This window comes from Stegostoma tigrinum, chromosome 7, assembly GCF_030684315.1.
Source record: "Stegostoma tigrinum isolate sSteTig4 chromosome 7, sSteTig4.hap1, whole genome shotgun sequence".
In the NCBI taxonomy this organism is placed as follows: Eukaryota; Metazoa; Chordata; class Chondrichthyes; order Orectolobiformes; family Stegostomatidae; genus Stegostoma; species Stegostoma tigrinum.
Window position 1 is genome coordinate 105,052,228 of NC_081360.1, and position 16,024 is coordinate 105,068,251.

A 16,024-nucleotide genomic window follows, 5' to 3' on the forward strand; every position below is an offset into this window, starting at 1 on the left:
TTCCAAGTGCGGCCGAACCAGAGTTTTGTACAGCTGCAGCATAACCTCTTGGTTCCGGAACTCGATCACTGTATTAATAAAAGCTAAAACACTGTATGCCTTCTTAACAGCCCAGTCAACCTGGGTGGAAACTTTCAAGGATCTGTGTACCTGGACACCGAGATCTCTCTGCTCATCTACACTACCAAGAATCTTACCATTAGCCCTGTACTTTGCATTCCGGTTACTCCTACCAAAGTGCATCACCTCACACTTGTCTGCATTAAACTCCATTTGCCACCTCTCAGCCCAGCCCTGCAGCTTATCCATGTCTCTCTGCAACCTACAGCATCCTTCATCACTATACACAACTCCACCGACCTTAGTGTCGTCTGCAAATTTACTAACCCATCCTTCTACACCCTCATCCAGGTCATTTATAAAAATGACAAACAGCAGTGGACCCAACACCGACCCTTGCGGTACACCACTAGTAACTGGTCTCCAGGATGAACATTTCCCATCAACTACCACCCTCTGTCTTCTTTCAGCAAGCCAATTTCCGATCCAAACTGCTATATCTCCCACATTTCCATTTCATTTGACGGCGAGAGTGGGTGCGAAAGAGAGATTGAAGCCCAGGGCCTAAGAAGACGGTGTTGAAGGCTCGAGGGGCTGAATGGCCCCCTCCTGCTCCTGTTCCTTATGTTCTGATTAAGCGCACAGTTGATGATGGTGTGTCTGTATGAACAGTGCAGTGAGCATATGTTGATTATGGACACATTATTCGCTGAGTTCATGATTACGTTGCCATTGCCTTCACACTCTGAGCTCAACCTCTCCTGTTGTTCCCCCCTCCCACACAACCTGACACACCCCTCCCCACCACCCACACTCTCGCACCTCCCCCTTCACCTACCCCACCCTGCCCTACCCCCCACCAACAGTGCTGACCAAGCTTTGGATCGATTTGCCATGAAGAAATTCTACGAAGACAAGATCCTTCCAGTTGGCCAGCCCTCCCAACGCAGGTGCGTCACTCAGTGTTGGGGGAGGTCGCTCAGTGTTGGGGGGGGTCGCTCAGTGTTGGGGGGGGTCGCTCAGTGTTGGGGGGGGGTCGCTCAGTGTTGGGGGTGGTGGGTCACTCAGTGCCGGGGGGAGGTGTCACTCAGTGCGGGGGGGAGGTGTCACTCAGTGCGGGGGGGGGGGGAGGTGTCACTCAGTGCCGGGGGGAGGTGTCACTCAGTGCGGGGGGGAGGTGTCACTCAGTGCCGGGGGGAGGTGTCACTCAGTGCGGGGGGGGGAGGTGTCACTCAGTGCCGGGGGGAGGTGTCAATCAGTGCGGGGGGGAGGTGTCACTCAGTGCGGGGGAGGGGGGAGGTGTCACTCAGTGCGGGGGGGGGGGAGGTGTCACTCAGTGCCGGGGGGAGGTGTCACTCAGTGCGGGGGGGGGGGGGTGGTGGGTCACTCAGTGCCGGGGGGCGGTGTCACTCAGTGCCGGGGGGAGGTGTCACTCAGTGCGGGGGGGGAGGTGTCACTCAGTGCAGGGGGAGGTGTGACTCAGTGCAGGGGGAGGTGTCACTCAGTGCGGGGGGGGAGGTGTCACTCAGTGCGGGGGGAGGTGTCACTCAGTGCCGGGGGGCGGTGTCACTCAGTGCCGGGGGGGGGGTGTCACTCAGTGCGGGGGGAGGTGTCACTCAGTGCCGGGGGGGGGGTGTCACTCAGTGCGGGGGGAGGTGTCACTCAGTGCCGGGGGGGGGTGTCACTCAGTGCGGGGGGGAGGTGTCACTCAGTGCCGGGGGGAGGTGTCACTCAGTGCGGGGGGGAGGTGTCACTCAGTGCGGGGGGGCGGGGGAGGTGTCACTCAGTGCGGGGGGGGGGGGAGGTGTCACTCAGTGCCGGGGGGAGGTGTCACTCAGTGCGGGGGGGGGGGGGGGTGGTGGGTCACTCAGTGCCGGGGGGCGGTGTCACTCAGTGCCGGGGGGAGGTGTCACTCAGTGCAGGGGGAGGTGTGACTCAGTGCGGGGGGAGGTGTCACTCAGTGCAGGGGGAGGTGTGACTCAGTGCAGGGGGAGGTGTCACTCAGTGCGGGGGGGGAGGTGTCACTCAGTGCGGGGGGAGGTGTCACTCAGTGCCGGGGGGCGGTGTCACTCAGTGCCGGGGGGAGGTGTCACTCATTGCGGGGGGGGAGGTGTCACTCAGTGCAGGGGGAGGTGTGACTCAGTGCAGGGGGAGGTGTCACTCAGTGCGGGGGAGGGGGGAGGTGTCACTCAGTGCGGGGGGAGGTGTCACTCAGTGCGGGGGGGGAGGTGTCACTCAGTGCGGGGGGAGGTGTCACTCAGTGCCGGGGGGCGGTGTCACTCAGTGCCGGGGGGGGGGTGTCACTCAGTGCGGGGGGAGGTGTCACTCAGTGCCGGGGGGGGGGGTGTCACTCAGTGCGGGGGGAGGTGTCACTCAGTGCCGGGGGGGGGGGTGTCACTCAGTGCGGGGGGGAGGTGTCACTCAGTGCCGGGGGGAGGTGTCACTCAGTGCGGGGAGGAGGTGTCACTCAGTGCGGGGGGGGGGGGAGGTGTCACTCAGTGCCGGGGGGAGGTGTCACTCAGTGCGGGGGGGGGGGGTGGTGGGTCACTCAGTGCCGGGGGGCGGTGTCACTCAGTGCCGGGGGGAGGTGTCACTCAGTGCAGGGGGAGGTGTGACTCAGTGCGGGGGGAGGTGTCACTCAGTGCAGGGGGAGGTGTGACTCAGTGCAGGGGGAGGTGTCACTCAGTGCGGGGGGAGGTGTCACTCAGTGCGGGGGGGGAGGTGTCACTCAGTGCGGGGGGAGGTGTCACTCAGTGCCGGGGGGCGGTGTCACTCAGTGCCGGGGGGGGGGTGTCACTCAGTGCAGGGGGAGGTGTCACTCAGTGCGGGGGGGGGAGGTGTCACTCAGTGCGGGGGGAGGTGTCACTCAGTGCCGGGGGGAGGTGTCACTCAGTGCCGGGGGGGGGGTGTCACTCAGTGCGGGGGGAGGTGTCACTCAGTGCCGGGGGGGGGGTGTCACTCAGTGCGGGGGGAGGTGTCACTCAGTGCCGGGGGGGGGTGTCACTCAGTGCGGGGGGGAGGTGTCACTCAGTGCCGGGGGGAGGTGTCACTCAGTGCGGGGGGGAGGTGTCACTCAGTGCGGGGGGGGGGGGAGGTGTCACTCAGTGCCGGGGGGAGGTGTCACTCAGTGCGGGGGGGGGGGGTGGTGGGTCACTCAGTGCCGGGGGGCGGTGTCACTCAGTGCCGGGGGGAGGTGTCACTCAGTGCGGGGGGGGGGGGTGGTGGGTCACTCAGTGCCGGGGGGCGGTGTCACTCAGTGCCGGGGGGAGGTGTCACTCAGTGCGGGGGGGGAGGTGTCACTCAGTGCGGGGGGAGGTGTCACTCAGTGCCGGGGGGCGGTGTCACTCAGTGCCGGGGGGAGGTGTCACTCAGTGCGGGGGGGGAGGTGTCACTCAGTGCGGGGGGAGGTGTCACTCAGTGCCGGGGGGCGGTGTCACTCAGTGCCGGGGGGGGGGTGTCACTCAGTGCAGGGGGAGGTGTCACTCAGTGCCGGGGGGAGGTGTCACTCAGTGCGGGGGGAGGTGTCACTCAGTGCCGGGGGGCGGTGTCACTCAGTGCCGGGGGGGGGGTGTCACTCAGTGCGGGGGGAGGTGTCACTCAGTGCCGGGGGGGGGTGTCACTCAGTGCGGGGGGAGGTGTCACTCAGTGCCGGGGGGCGGTGTCACTCAGTGCGGGGGGAGGTGTCACTCAGTGCGGGGGGAGGTGTCACTCAGTGCCGGGGGGCGGTGTCACTCAGTGCGGGGGGAGGTGTCACTCAGTGCGGGGGGAGGTGTCACTCAGTGCCGGGGGGCGGTGTCACTCAGTGCCGGGGGGGGGGTGTCACTCAGTGCGGGGGGAGGTGTCACTCAGTGCCCGGGGGGGGGTGTCACTCAGTGCGGGGGGAGGTGTCACTCAGTGCCGGGGGGGGGTGTCACTCAGTGCGGGGGGGAGGTGTCACTCAGTGCCGGGGGGAGGTGTCACTCAGTGCGGGGGGGAGGTGTCACTCAGTGCGGGGGGGGGGGGAGGTGTCACTCAGTGCCGGGGGGAGGTGTCACTCAGTGCGGGGGGGGGGGGTGGTGGGTCACTCAGTGCCGGGGGGCGGTGTCACTCAGTGCCGGGGGGAGGTGTCACTCAGTGCGGGGGGGGGGGGGTGGTGGGTCACTCAGTGCCGGGGGGCGGTGTCACTCAGTGCCGGGGGGAGGTGTCACTCAGTGCGGGGGGGGAGGTGTCACTCAGTGCGGGGGGAGGTGTCACTCAGTGCCGGGGGGCGGTGTCACTCAGTGCCGGGGGGAGGTGTCACTCAGTGCGGGGGGGGAGGTGTCACTCAGTGCGGGGGGAGGTGTCACTCAGTGCCGGGGGGCGGTGTCACTCAGTGCCGGGGGGGGGTGTCACTCAGTGCAGGGGGAGGTGTCACTCAGTGCCGGGGGGAGGTGTCACTCAGTGCGGGGGGAGGTGTCACTCAGTGCCGGGGGGCGGTGTCACTCAGTGCCGGGGGGGGGTGTCACTCAGTGCGGGGGGAGGTGTCACTCAGTGCCGGGGGGGGGGTGTCACTCAGTGCGGGGGGAGGTGTCACTCAGTGCCGGGGGGCGGTGTCACTCAGTGCGGGGGGAGGTGTCACTCAGTGCGGGGGGAGGTGTCACTCAGTGCCGGGGGGCGGTGTCACTCAGTGCGGGGGGAGGTGTCACTCAGTGCCGGGGGGCGGTGTGACTCAGTGCAGGGGGAGGTGTCACTCAGTGCCGGGGGGCGGTGTCACTCAGTGCGGGGGGAGGTGTCACTCAGTGCCGGGGGGGGGTGTCACTCAGTGCGGGGGGAGGTGTCACTCAGTGCCGGGGGGGCGGTGTGACTCAGTGCAGGGGGAGGTGTCACTCAGTGCCGGGGGGCGGTGTCACTCAGTGCGGGGGGAGGTGTCACTCAGTGCCGGGGGGGGGTGTCACTCAGTGCGGGGGGAGGTGTCACTCAGTGCCGGGGGGCGGTGTCACTCAGTGCCGGGGGGAGGTGTCACTCAGTGCCGGGGGGAGGTGTCACTCAGTGCAGGGCGGGGTCAATCAGTGCGGGTCCTCACTCAGTATGGGGGGGTCAATCAGCATGGGGGGGTCACTGGGCTGTCAGTGACAGGGAGTGGGGGGAGGTACATGAGTGACAGGGTGGGATATACAAGAGTGTCAGCTCACCAAGATAAGGAGACTTTCTCCTGTTCGAGCAGTGTGTGACACAGAACTACACTGTATCTAACCCCGTGCTGTCCCTGTCCTGGGAGTGTTTGATGGGGGACAGTGTAGAGGGAGCTTTACTCTCTATCTAACCCCGTGCTGTCCCTGTCCTGGGAGTGTTTGATGGGGGACAGTGTAGAGGAAGCTTTACTCTGTATCTAACCCCGTGCGGTTCCTGTGCTGGGAGTATTTGATGGGGATAGTGTAGAAGAAGCTTTACTCTGGATGACCTGGGGGTGTTTGATGAGGACAGTGGGGAGGGAGTTTTACTCTGTATTTAACCCTGTGCTGTCCCTGTCCTGGGGGCATGGGGACAGTGTAGAGGTAGCTTTACTCTGGATGACCTGGGGGTGTTTGATGGGGACAGTGTAGAGAGAGCTTTACTCTGGATGACGCGGGGGTGTTTGATGGGGACAGTGTAGAGAGAGCTTCACTCTAGATGACCCGGGGGTGTTTGATGGGGTAAGTGTAGAGGGAGCTTTAGTCCGGGTGACTCGGGGGTGTTTGATGGGGACAGTGTAGAGGGAGCTTTCCTCGGGATGTATGGGTTGTATGGGTGATGGTGAAAGTTGGCCCAGTGGTAAGACTGTCCCTCTGTGTTGCAGGTATGTGCATTATTTCAGTGGGCTGCTCTCTGGAACCATCAAGATGAACAACAAGCCTCTGTTCTTGCATCACGTCATCATGCACGGAATTCCTGACTTTGAGGCCAAAGGTGGTAAGGCTTCAGTTCTCCCCGAAAGATAATTCCTGAATGTTCAAAAGTGGCTGTTTCAGAAGCCTGAGGTTTACTTCTTCATGACTCTATGCCGGGGACCATTTCTCTGCTGCGGGATCTTTCATCCCTCGGATGTGCTTCCCGGAGAATGACAGCGTTTTTTGTCCATTCCCTAGCCTGGAGGATCCTTCACCTCCAAAAACTCCTTGGCAGAGGGAGAGCTCTCTGTTAGTGCCGCAGGCATCCACTGATGCACCTTTCATCTTCAAAATCTCCATTTTGCAAGACAGCTGTTAAGTTGAAATGAATAAATCGAGTCCCCTCCATTTCTGGATTATCATCTTCGCTTGAGAAGACGATGTCTTTTCTTTTGCAGGATGCTCAGTGCATGCAATGTCATCTTTTTGACCATGTCCTGCTTCTGCGGTCATTGGTCTGGGTCCCCCGGGGTGATATACAAGTTCTCTCCCACGAAATCATACGGTCATACTGCATCGAAACAGACCCTTGGGTCCAACTGGACCATATCAACCAGATATCCTAAACGGATCCAGCCCCATATCCCTCTAAACTCTTTCTATTCACGCACCCATCTAAATGTCATAATTGTACCAGCCTCTACCACTTCCTTTGGCAGCTCGTTCCATATACACTCCACCTTCTGAGTGAAGAAGTTGCCCCTCAGCTACCTTTTAAATCTTTCCCCTCTCCTCTCACTGTGTAAAAAAAAGCCCCACAGCATGGAAACTGTCCCTTCAGCCCAAAATGTCCACACTGATCCTCAGAGCATCCCACCCAGAATCTATCCCCCTCTACCACTCATCCCTGAACACTACGGGCAATTTAGCATGGCTGATCCACCCAAACCTGGACATCTTTGGATTGTGGGAGGAGACCAGAGCAAACTCCACCCAGACAGTCACCTGAGGGTGGAATCGAACCTGGGTCCTTGACACTGTGAGGTAGCAGAGCTAACCACTGAGCCACCGTGCCACTCTAATGTTTTCCATTCCTCAGCCTGGTTATTGATAGGCACAATCAATTCCCTGGACTGACCTATCCCCTCCCTAGCTCCCCACCTACACTCTCTCCACCTATCTTCTTTTCTCTCCATCTTCGGTCCGCCTCCCCCTCTCTCCCTATTTATTCCAGTTCCCTCTCCCCATCCCCCTCTCTGATGAAGGGTCTAGGCGAAACATCAGCTTTTGTGCTCCTGAGATGCTGCTTGGCCTGCTGTGTTCATCCAGCTCCACACTTTGTTATCTCGGATTCTCCAGCATCTGCAGTTCCTATTATTTCTGATACAATCAATTCCCAGTTGGGTCACTGAAAGGTCGCTGCTTGCTAGGCATGAGTTCTGTCACTGACTTTGATCATTTTGTTGCCTGAAGGTGATCACTGATATATTCCTTCATTGTCCCAAGTGGGTTATACTGTTGGTTCCTGTTCCCAGCATTAGTTTCTTCACTCAGACCTTGCTGAGTTTTAGCTTTGGTCCTGCCTCTGGTCTGGCCAGGGCAGCAGCAGTTTCCACATGATACTTGGGTGTCATCGCAGATGTCGTAGAGAGAGAGATGAGATCTTCAATCTGTTTTGGGTTCTTCCTGAAAGTGGCCATGCAAGTCGATAGGGTGATAAAGAAGTCATAAGGCATGCTTCCTTTTATTGTTCGGGGAATTGAGTACAGGAGTCAGGATGCCATGTTGTAGCTTTATAAGGCTTTGCTTCGGCCACACTTAAGACTATTGTGTTCAGTTCTGGTCACCACGTTACAGGAAGGGTGTAGAGGCTTTGGAGAGGGTGCAGAAGAGGTTTACCAGGATGCTGCCTGGATTAGAGGGGATGAGCTGTAAGGAGAGGCTAGAAAAACTCTGGAGCGGCAGAGGCTGAGGAGAGACTTGATCGAAGTGTATAAAATAATGAGATACATAGATAGAGTTCCCAGTCAGAACCCTTTTCCCACAATTGAAATGTCTAATACTAGGGGGCAAGCATTTATGGTGAGAGGGGAAAAGTTCAAAGGAGATGTGAGTGATGGGTTTTTTAACACAGCGAGTGACAGGAGTCTGGAACATGCTGCTGTGGGTTGTGGTGGAGGCATATACAATAGGGACGTCTCAAGGACTTTTAGATAAGTGCATGAATATGCAAGGAATGAAGGGATATGGACCAATGGCAAGCCAATGAGATTAGTATAACTGGGCATCATGTTCAGCACAACAATGTGGGCCGAAGGGCCTATTCCTGTGCTGTATTGTTCTGTGTTCTCTGGTCACTAATCTACTGACCGAGGGCCAGCTCGACACCTGGCAATTCCCGTGTCCCCATCCTTTCCCATCTCCCTTTCCAAAGACAAGTTGGAAGGACAGCCCTCTCTCCTTACGCTAGTGAATCGATCTCGAGTGTGAAATGCTGTTGTTGTCCAGACTGGTATTGTCGGCCAACTCATCAGACAATTACACTGGCTACGACAGGGTTAGGGTTACACTGGCTGTTCTTCAGCATGATACTGACAAATAGTAGCACAGTCTGCGACGTGATGTGCTCTGGCCAAATTTAACATATTGGCCAATGACTCCTGGCCGTGTAAAATATTTCTTTTATGCCATCATTTTCTTGATGGACCTTTCTGGAGTTTTCCCTGTTTTTCAATTGGATCAATGTTTCCTTTTTTTTAATGATATAAAACACCAACTGCACTTTTTCATCCAACTTTTTAAATAATGTTTTTTGCCTCAGGTCTTGAGTAAGTCTTTCCACCAAAACCACACCCTAATTACAGAGCCCTTATCCCAAATATCTGTTCAACTTCCCCTGGCTTTTCTTTGGTGCTAGACTTTTACCAGATTTCTTTAACTTTTCTCAATTTCATCTTAAATAAATTCTGAGGCCTCCCCAGTTGGGTATCCCTGAGTGTAAATGTATTTTTTTGGCCCTGTCACTATTCCTTCCGGCTGTACCCCATGGAGTCAAATACGCAGCTACGTCGAATGATGATAGGACCAGAGGTAAACTTTCATTTACACTTCCTTGCCTTCCCTTTCTGGGAATTATGCCATTTTCACAAAGACATTCCCTTTTCCCTCAGGGTTCCCTACCTTTACCTCCTGGAGCATTTAGTTCCTCCATGCAGACCCACTCTCACTCAGGTCTCTGCATTCTCTGAACGTTGATGGCTTTGTTTCTCTAGCCCCCGGTGATTCTTACCAGCTTCTGAATGAAGTTTTGCCTTTGGAAGTTTGAGCTGGCGAGTTTGCCATTGTCTCTCTCTGTTGGTGATTGTGTTCGAGCCGTTGATTCACAGCAGGTCTCCTTAAAGTGGGAAATTCACTTGTTTGAGATTTTTCCTTTTCTACTGGGCCCTGTATATATCTTAACCCATGTGGGAGGAGTCATATCTATACCGATGCCACCGTGTCCTATTTTCCCTGATGGTCACTCCTGGCACCTCGTTGTAATTTCCATCTCCACCAGTGGCCGTGGTACTGGCTGAGGGGTGTTTGCTGTTAGTTCACTTCCAGCAATCATCCTTTGGCTTGACGTTGCCTTCGATCTATCCTGTGATAGAGGATACACCAGAATGGGGGAGAATCTGCAGGAAAGACTTTGTTCTCAGACAATGAGTAGGTTTATTGCTTGTAAGTACAGCTACATTTGGCCAGAGCTAATCGCTCAGACATTATGGAAATGCTACAGATACTTCTGCTCTCTCTGAAAGTGAGAGCTCCCCGTGCCTGCCCTCAGATTTTGGGTGGCATCAGTTGGACGGGTGGAGCTGACTATGAACATTAACACTTTCAGAACCATTAGTCGTTACTGAGGCTGAAGGTGTGAGGATGGGGTCCGGCACATGAACAGGACCTTGAAGCGTAGGGGAGTGAATAACAGATTGGGTTTATTCTGAGGCCAGGTAGCATTGATAAGTTGTGATCTTCCTCCAGCCTACCTCCCTCCTCCACATGCCCCTCCTCCACACACCGGACCTCCAGAAACCTCCTCACACTACCCCTCTCCACACACATCCCCTCCCCACATTTCCCCACCCCTCACACTCCCGGTGGAACACGCCATTTTGATGGACCTGGTAAACCAGCTGGGCAGTGGGACATGGGCAGGGCTCTGTTACTTTCTGTTTCTCTCACCGTTACTCTTTGTTTCTGACTGTTACTCTCTGTTTGTAGCTCTTACTCTCTGTTTCTCATTGTTACTCTGTGTTTCTGACTGCAAGAGAGGCGTTACTCTTCCTGCCTTTGGCATTGAGCCCTAGCAGATCTATATTGCCTTCGTCTGTGCCATGTGACCTGCTGGGCCATCTCCCAGACCCTCCCCCAGACAAACACACTGGGTGCCTGACTCTGTGTTGCGAGCTGGATCCCAGAGCTGGTGATGAAGTGCTCCAAGGAACACTAATCCCTTTCTTCCTTACTGACAGAGCACAGTTCTACAGCTGGCTGTCTCTGATCTCCCAAACCAGAGTCCCAGGAGATGTGCTTTGTAAATTCCCGAGTAACTTAATTACCTTCATTACTGCAGCTTACCAATTTGCTTAAAATATCTCTGTTGCTGTCTGTTACTCTCTGTTTCTCTCACCGTTACTCTGTTTCTCTCATTGTTACTCACTCTTTCTGACTGTTACTCTCTGTTTCTCTCACCATTACTCTCTGTTTCTGTCATTGTTACTGCCTTTTTCTGAATGTTACTCTGTTTCTCTCATTGTTACTCTCTGATTTTCCCACCAGTATTCTCTGTTTCTCTCACCATTACTCTGTTTCTCTCATTGTTACTCTCTGTTTCTGACTGTTACTCTGTGTTTTCCATACTGTTACTCTTAGTTTCTCTCATTGTTACTCACTCTTTCTGACTGTTACTCTCTGTTTCTCTCACCATTACTCTCTGTTTCTGTCATTGTTACTGCCTTTTTCTGAATGTTACTCTGTTTCTCTCATTGTTACTCTCTGATTTTCCCACCAGTATTCTCTGTTTCTCTCACCATTACTCTGTTTCTCTCATTGTTACTCTCTGTTTCTGACTGTTACTCTGTGTTTTCCATACTGTTACTCTTAGTTTCTCTCATTGTTACTCACTCTTTCTGACTGTTACTCTCTGTTTCTCTCACCATTACTCTCTGTTTCTGTCATTGTTACTGTCTTTTTCTGAATGTTACTCTGTTTCTCTCATTGTTACTCTCTGATTTTCCCACCAGTATTCTCTGTTGCTCTCACCATTACTCTGTTTCTCTCATTGTTACTCTCTGATTTTCCCACCAGTATTCTCTGTTGCTCTCACCATTACTCTGTTTCTCTCATTGTTACTCTCTATTTCTGAATGTTACTCTGTTTCTCTCATTGTTACTCTCTGATTTTCCCACCAGTATTCTCTGTTGCTCTCACCGTTACTCTTTGTTTCTCTCACTGTTACTATCTCACCGCTAATCCCTGTTTCAATCATCATTACTCTCTGTTTCTCACCATCACTGTCTATTACTTTTACCCAACTTTGCTGTGACCTAATGATGCTCCTCCTCTGTTCCAGGATGTCGGCCATTCCTGAAGATCTACCAATCAATGCAGCCTGTTTATACGTCAGGAATCTAGTGAGTCTCAGTCGCAATATTCAGTTTTTCAAATGCTCATCTCAAGCTTCCTTTGTGCTCATTAACAAATATCTAATCAATATTCTTTGCTCTGAATCCCATGTACCAGCAACATTCCCGGAGATGGACAGACTAGTATCTGTATAACCATCGAGCCAGGCCTCATGCTCAAGGGAGACATACTGGTAAGAACTATGGTAGCGTTAGAGACTGCAAAAACCTTCTTTGACAATCTGATACTTAATCTCTTTTGATGTTGTGGCCGTAACAGAGACATGGGTTTCTCAGGGGCAGGAATGGTTGCTGGATCTTCCAGGGTTTAGAACATTTAAAAAGAATAGGGAGGGGGGAAAAAGAGGAGCGGGTGTAGCACTACTAATCAGAGAGGGTATCACAGCTACAGAAGCTTCCTTTGTCGAGGAAGATCTGCCTACTGAGTCAGTATGGGTGGAAATTAGGAACAGCAAGGGAGTAGTCACCTCGTTAGGGGTTTACTACAGGCCCCCCCAATAGCAGCAGGGAGATTGAAGAAAGCATAGGTCAGCAGATTTTGGAAAAGTGTGGACGCAGTAGGGTTGTTGTAATGGGTGACTTTAACTTTCCTAATATTGATTGGAACCTCCTTCGAGCGGAAGATTTGAATGGAGCTGTTTTTGTAAGGTGTGTTCAGGAGGGTTTCCTAACGCAGTACGTTGACAGGCCGACGAGGGGAGAGGCCATTCTAGACTTGGTGCTCGGAAACGAGCCAGGGCAGGTATCAGATCTTGTGGTGGGAGAGCATTTTGGTGATAGTGACCATAACTGCCTCACATTTTACATAGCTATGGAGAAGGAGAGGATTAGGCAGAATGGGAGGATATTTAATTGGGGAAGAGGAAACTATGATGCGATTAGACATGAGTTAGGAAGCATGGACTGGGAGCAGTTGTTCCATGGTAAGGGAACTATAGACATGTGGAGACGGTTTAAGGAACAGTTGTTGGGAGTGATGAGTAAATATGTCCCTCTGAGACAGGCAAGAAGGGGTAAGATTAAGGAACCTTGGATGACGAGAGCGGTGGAGCTTCTAGTGAAAAGGTAGAAGGTAGCTTACATAAGGTGGAGGAAGCTAGGGTCAAGTTCAGCTAGAGAGGATTACATGCAGGCAAGGAAGGAGCTCAAAAATGGTCTGAGGAGAGCCAGGAGGGGGCACGAGAAAGGCTTGGCAGAAGGAATCCGGGAAAACACAAAGGCATTTTACACTTACGTGAGGAATAAGAGAATGGTCAAAGAAAGAGTAGGGCCGATCAGGGATAGCATAGGGAACTTGTGTGTGGAGCCTGAGGAGGTAGGGGAAGCCCTAAATGAGTTTTTTGCTTCTGTCTTTACAAAAGAAATGAACTTTGTAGTGAATGAAACCTTTGAAGAGCAGGTGTGCATGCTGGAATGGATAGAGATAGACGAAGCTGATGTGCTGAAAATTTTGTCAAACATTAAGATTGACAAGTCGCCAGGCCCGGATCAGATTTGTCCTCGGCTGCTTTGGGAAGCGAGAAATGCAATTGCTTCGCCTCTTGCGAAGATCTTTGCATCCTCGCTCTCCACTGGAGTCGTACCTGAGGACTGGAGAGAGGCAAATGTAATTCCTCTCTTCAAGAAAGGAAATAGGGAAATCCCCGGCAATTATAAACCGGTAAGTCTCACGTCTGTCGTCTGCAAGGTGTTAGAAAGGATTCTGAGGGATAAGATTTATGACCATCTGGAAGAGCATGGCTTGATCAAATACAGTCAACACGGCTTTGTGAGGGGTAGGTCATGCCTTACAAACCTTATCGAGTTTTTTGAGGATGTGACGAGAAAGATTGATGAGGGTCGAGGTGTGGATGTGGTGTATATGGACTTCAGTAAGGCATTTGATAAGGTTCCCCATGGTAGGCTCATTCAGAAGGTCAGGAGGAATGGGATACAGGGGAACTTAGCTGCTTGGATACAGAATTGGCTGGCCAACAGAAGACAGCGAGTGGTAGTAGAAGGAAAATATTCTGCCTGGAAGTCAGTGGTGAGTGGAGTTCCACAGGGCTCTGTCCTTGGGCCTCTACTGTTTGTAATTTTTATTAATGACTTGGATGAGGGGATTGAAGGATGGGTCAGCAAGTTTGCAGACGACACAAAGGTCGGAGGTGTCGTTGACAGTGTAGAGGGCTGTTGTAGGCTGCAGCGGGACATTGACAGGATGCAGAGATGGGCTGAGAGGTGGCAGATGGAGTTCAACCTGGATAAATGCGAGGTGATGCATTTTGGAAGGTCGAATTTGAAAGCTGAGTACAGGATTAAGGATAGGATTCTTGGCAGCGTGGAGGAACAGAGGGATCTTGGTGTGCAGATACATAGATCCCTTAAAATGGCCACCCAAGTGGACAGGGTTGTTAAGAAAGCATATGGTGTTTTGGCTTTCATTAACAGGGGGATTGAGTTTAAGAGTCGTGAGATCTTGTTGCAGCTCTATAAAACTTTGGTTAGACCGCACTTGGAATACTGCGTCCAGTTCTGGGCGCCCTATTATAGGAAAGATGTGGATGCTTTGGAGAGGGCTCAGAGGAGGTTTACCAGGATGCTGCCTGGACTGGAGGGCTTATCTTATGAAGAGAGGTTGACTGAGCTCGGTCTGTTTTCATTGGAGAAAAGGAGGAGGAGAGGGGACCTAATTGAGGTATACAAGATAATGAGAGGCATAGATAGAGTTGATAGCCAGAGACTATTTCCCAGGGCAGAAATGGCTAGCACGAGGGGTCATAGTTTTAAGCTGGTTAGTGGGAAGTATCGAGGGGATGTCAGAGGCAGGTTCTTTACGCAGAGAGTTGTGAGAGCATGGAATGCGTTGCCAGCAGCAGTTGTGGAAGCAAGGTCATTGGGGTCATTTAAGAGACTGCTGGACATGTATATGGTCACAGAAATTTGAGGGTGCATACATGAGGATCAATGGTCGGCACAACATTGTGGGCTGAAGGGCCTGTTCTGTGCTGTACTGTTCTATGTTCTATGTTCTATGTTCTAGTCCCACACACACTGACTCTCACTGGGGTACAGTCCCACACACACTGACTCTCACTGGGTACAATCCCACACACACTGTCTCTCACTGGGGTACAGTCCCACACACACTGACTCTCACTGGGTACAATCCCACACACACTGTCTCTCACTGGGGTACAGTCCCACACACACTGACTCTCACTGGGGTACAATCCCACACACACAGACTTTCACTGGGGTACAGTCCCACACACACTGACTCTCACTGGGGTACAGTCCCACACACACTGACTCTCACTGGGTACAATCCCACACACACTGTCTCTCACTGGGGTACAGTCCCACACACACTGACTCTCACTGGGATACAGTCCCACACACACTGACTCTCACTGGGGTACAGTCCCACACACACTGACTCTCACTGGGTACAATCCCACACACACTGTCTCTCACTGGGGTACAGTCCCACACACACTGACTCTCACTGGGGTACAATCCCACACACACAGACTTTCACTGGGGTACAGTCCCACACACACTGACTCTCACTGGGGTACAGTCCCACACACACTGACTCTCACTGGGGTACAATCCCACACACACAGACTTTCACTGGGGTACACTCCCACACACACTGACTCTCATTGGGGTCCAGTCCCACACACACTGACTCTCACTGGGGTACAGTCCCACACACACAGACTTTCACTGGGGTACAGTCCCACACACACTGACTCTCACTGGGGTACAATCCCACACACACTGACTGTCACTGGGGTACACTCCCACACACACTGACTCTCACTGGGATACAGTCCCACACACACTGACTCTCACTGGGGTATGGATCCCACACACACTGACTGTCACCGGGGTACACTCACACACACACAGACTTTCACTGGGGTACAGTCCCACACCCACTGACTCTCACTGGGGGACACTCCCACACACACTGTCTCTCACTGGAGTACAGTCCCACACACACTGACTCTCACTGGGGTACAGTCCCACACACACTGACTCTCACTGGGGTACCGTCCAACACACACTGACTCTCACTGGGGTACCGTCCCACATGCATGGACTGTCACTGGGGTACAGTCCCACACACACTGACTCCCACTGGGGTACACTCCCACACACACTGAGTCTCACTGGGGTACACTCCCACACACACTGACTCTCACTGGGGTACCGTCCAACACACACTGACTCTCACTGGGGTACCGTCCCACATGCATGGACTGTCACTGGGGTACAGTCCCACACACACTGACTCCCACTGGGGTACACTCCCACACACACTGAGTCTCACTGGGGTACACTCCCACACACACTGACTCTCACTGGGGTACAGTCCCACACACACTGACTGTCACTGGGGTACAGTCCCACACACACTGACTCTCACTGGGGTACACTCCCACACACACTGACTCTCACTGG

At 53.7% G+C, this 16,024-nt stretch overlaps 1 protein-coding gene across 9 annotated transcripts in view; it reads left to right on the top strand.

Moving 5' to 3' along the window:
- Positions 1 to 16,024, top strand: part of tns1b (tensin 1b) — a 571,744-nt gene that overhangs the window by 417,967 nt on the left and 137,753 nt on the right. For all 9 annotated transcript variants that reach the window (XM_059647607.1, XM_059647608.1, XM_059647610.1 and 6 more), the window contains 4 exons: positions 927 to 1,010; positions 5,855 to 5,967; positions 11,500 to 11,560; positions 11,670 to 11,745. In XM_059647607.1, coding sequence (XP_059503590.1) covers positions 927 to 1,010; positions 5,855 to 5,967; positions 11,500 to 11,560; positions 11,670 to 11,745 — 334 coding nt within the window. The remainder of the gene's footprint in view (positions 1 to 926; positions 1,011 to 5,854; positions 5,968 to 11,499; positions 11,561 to 11,669; positions 11,746 to 16,024) is intronic.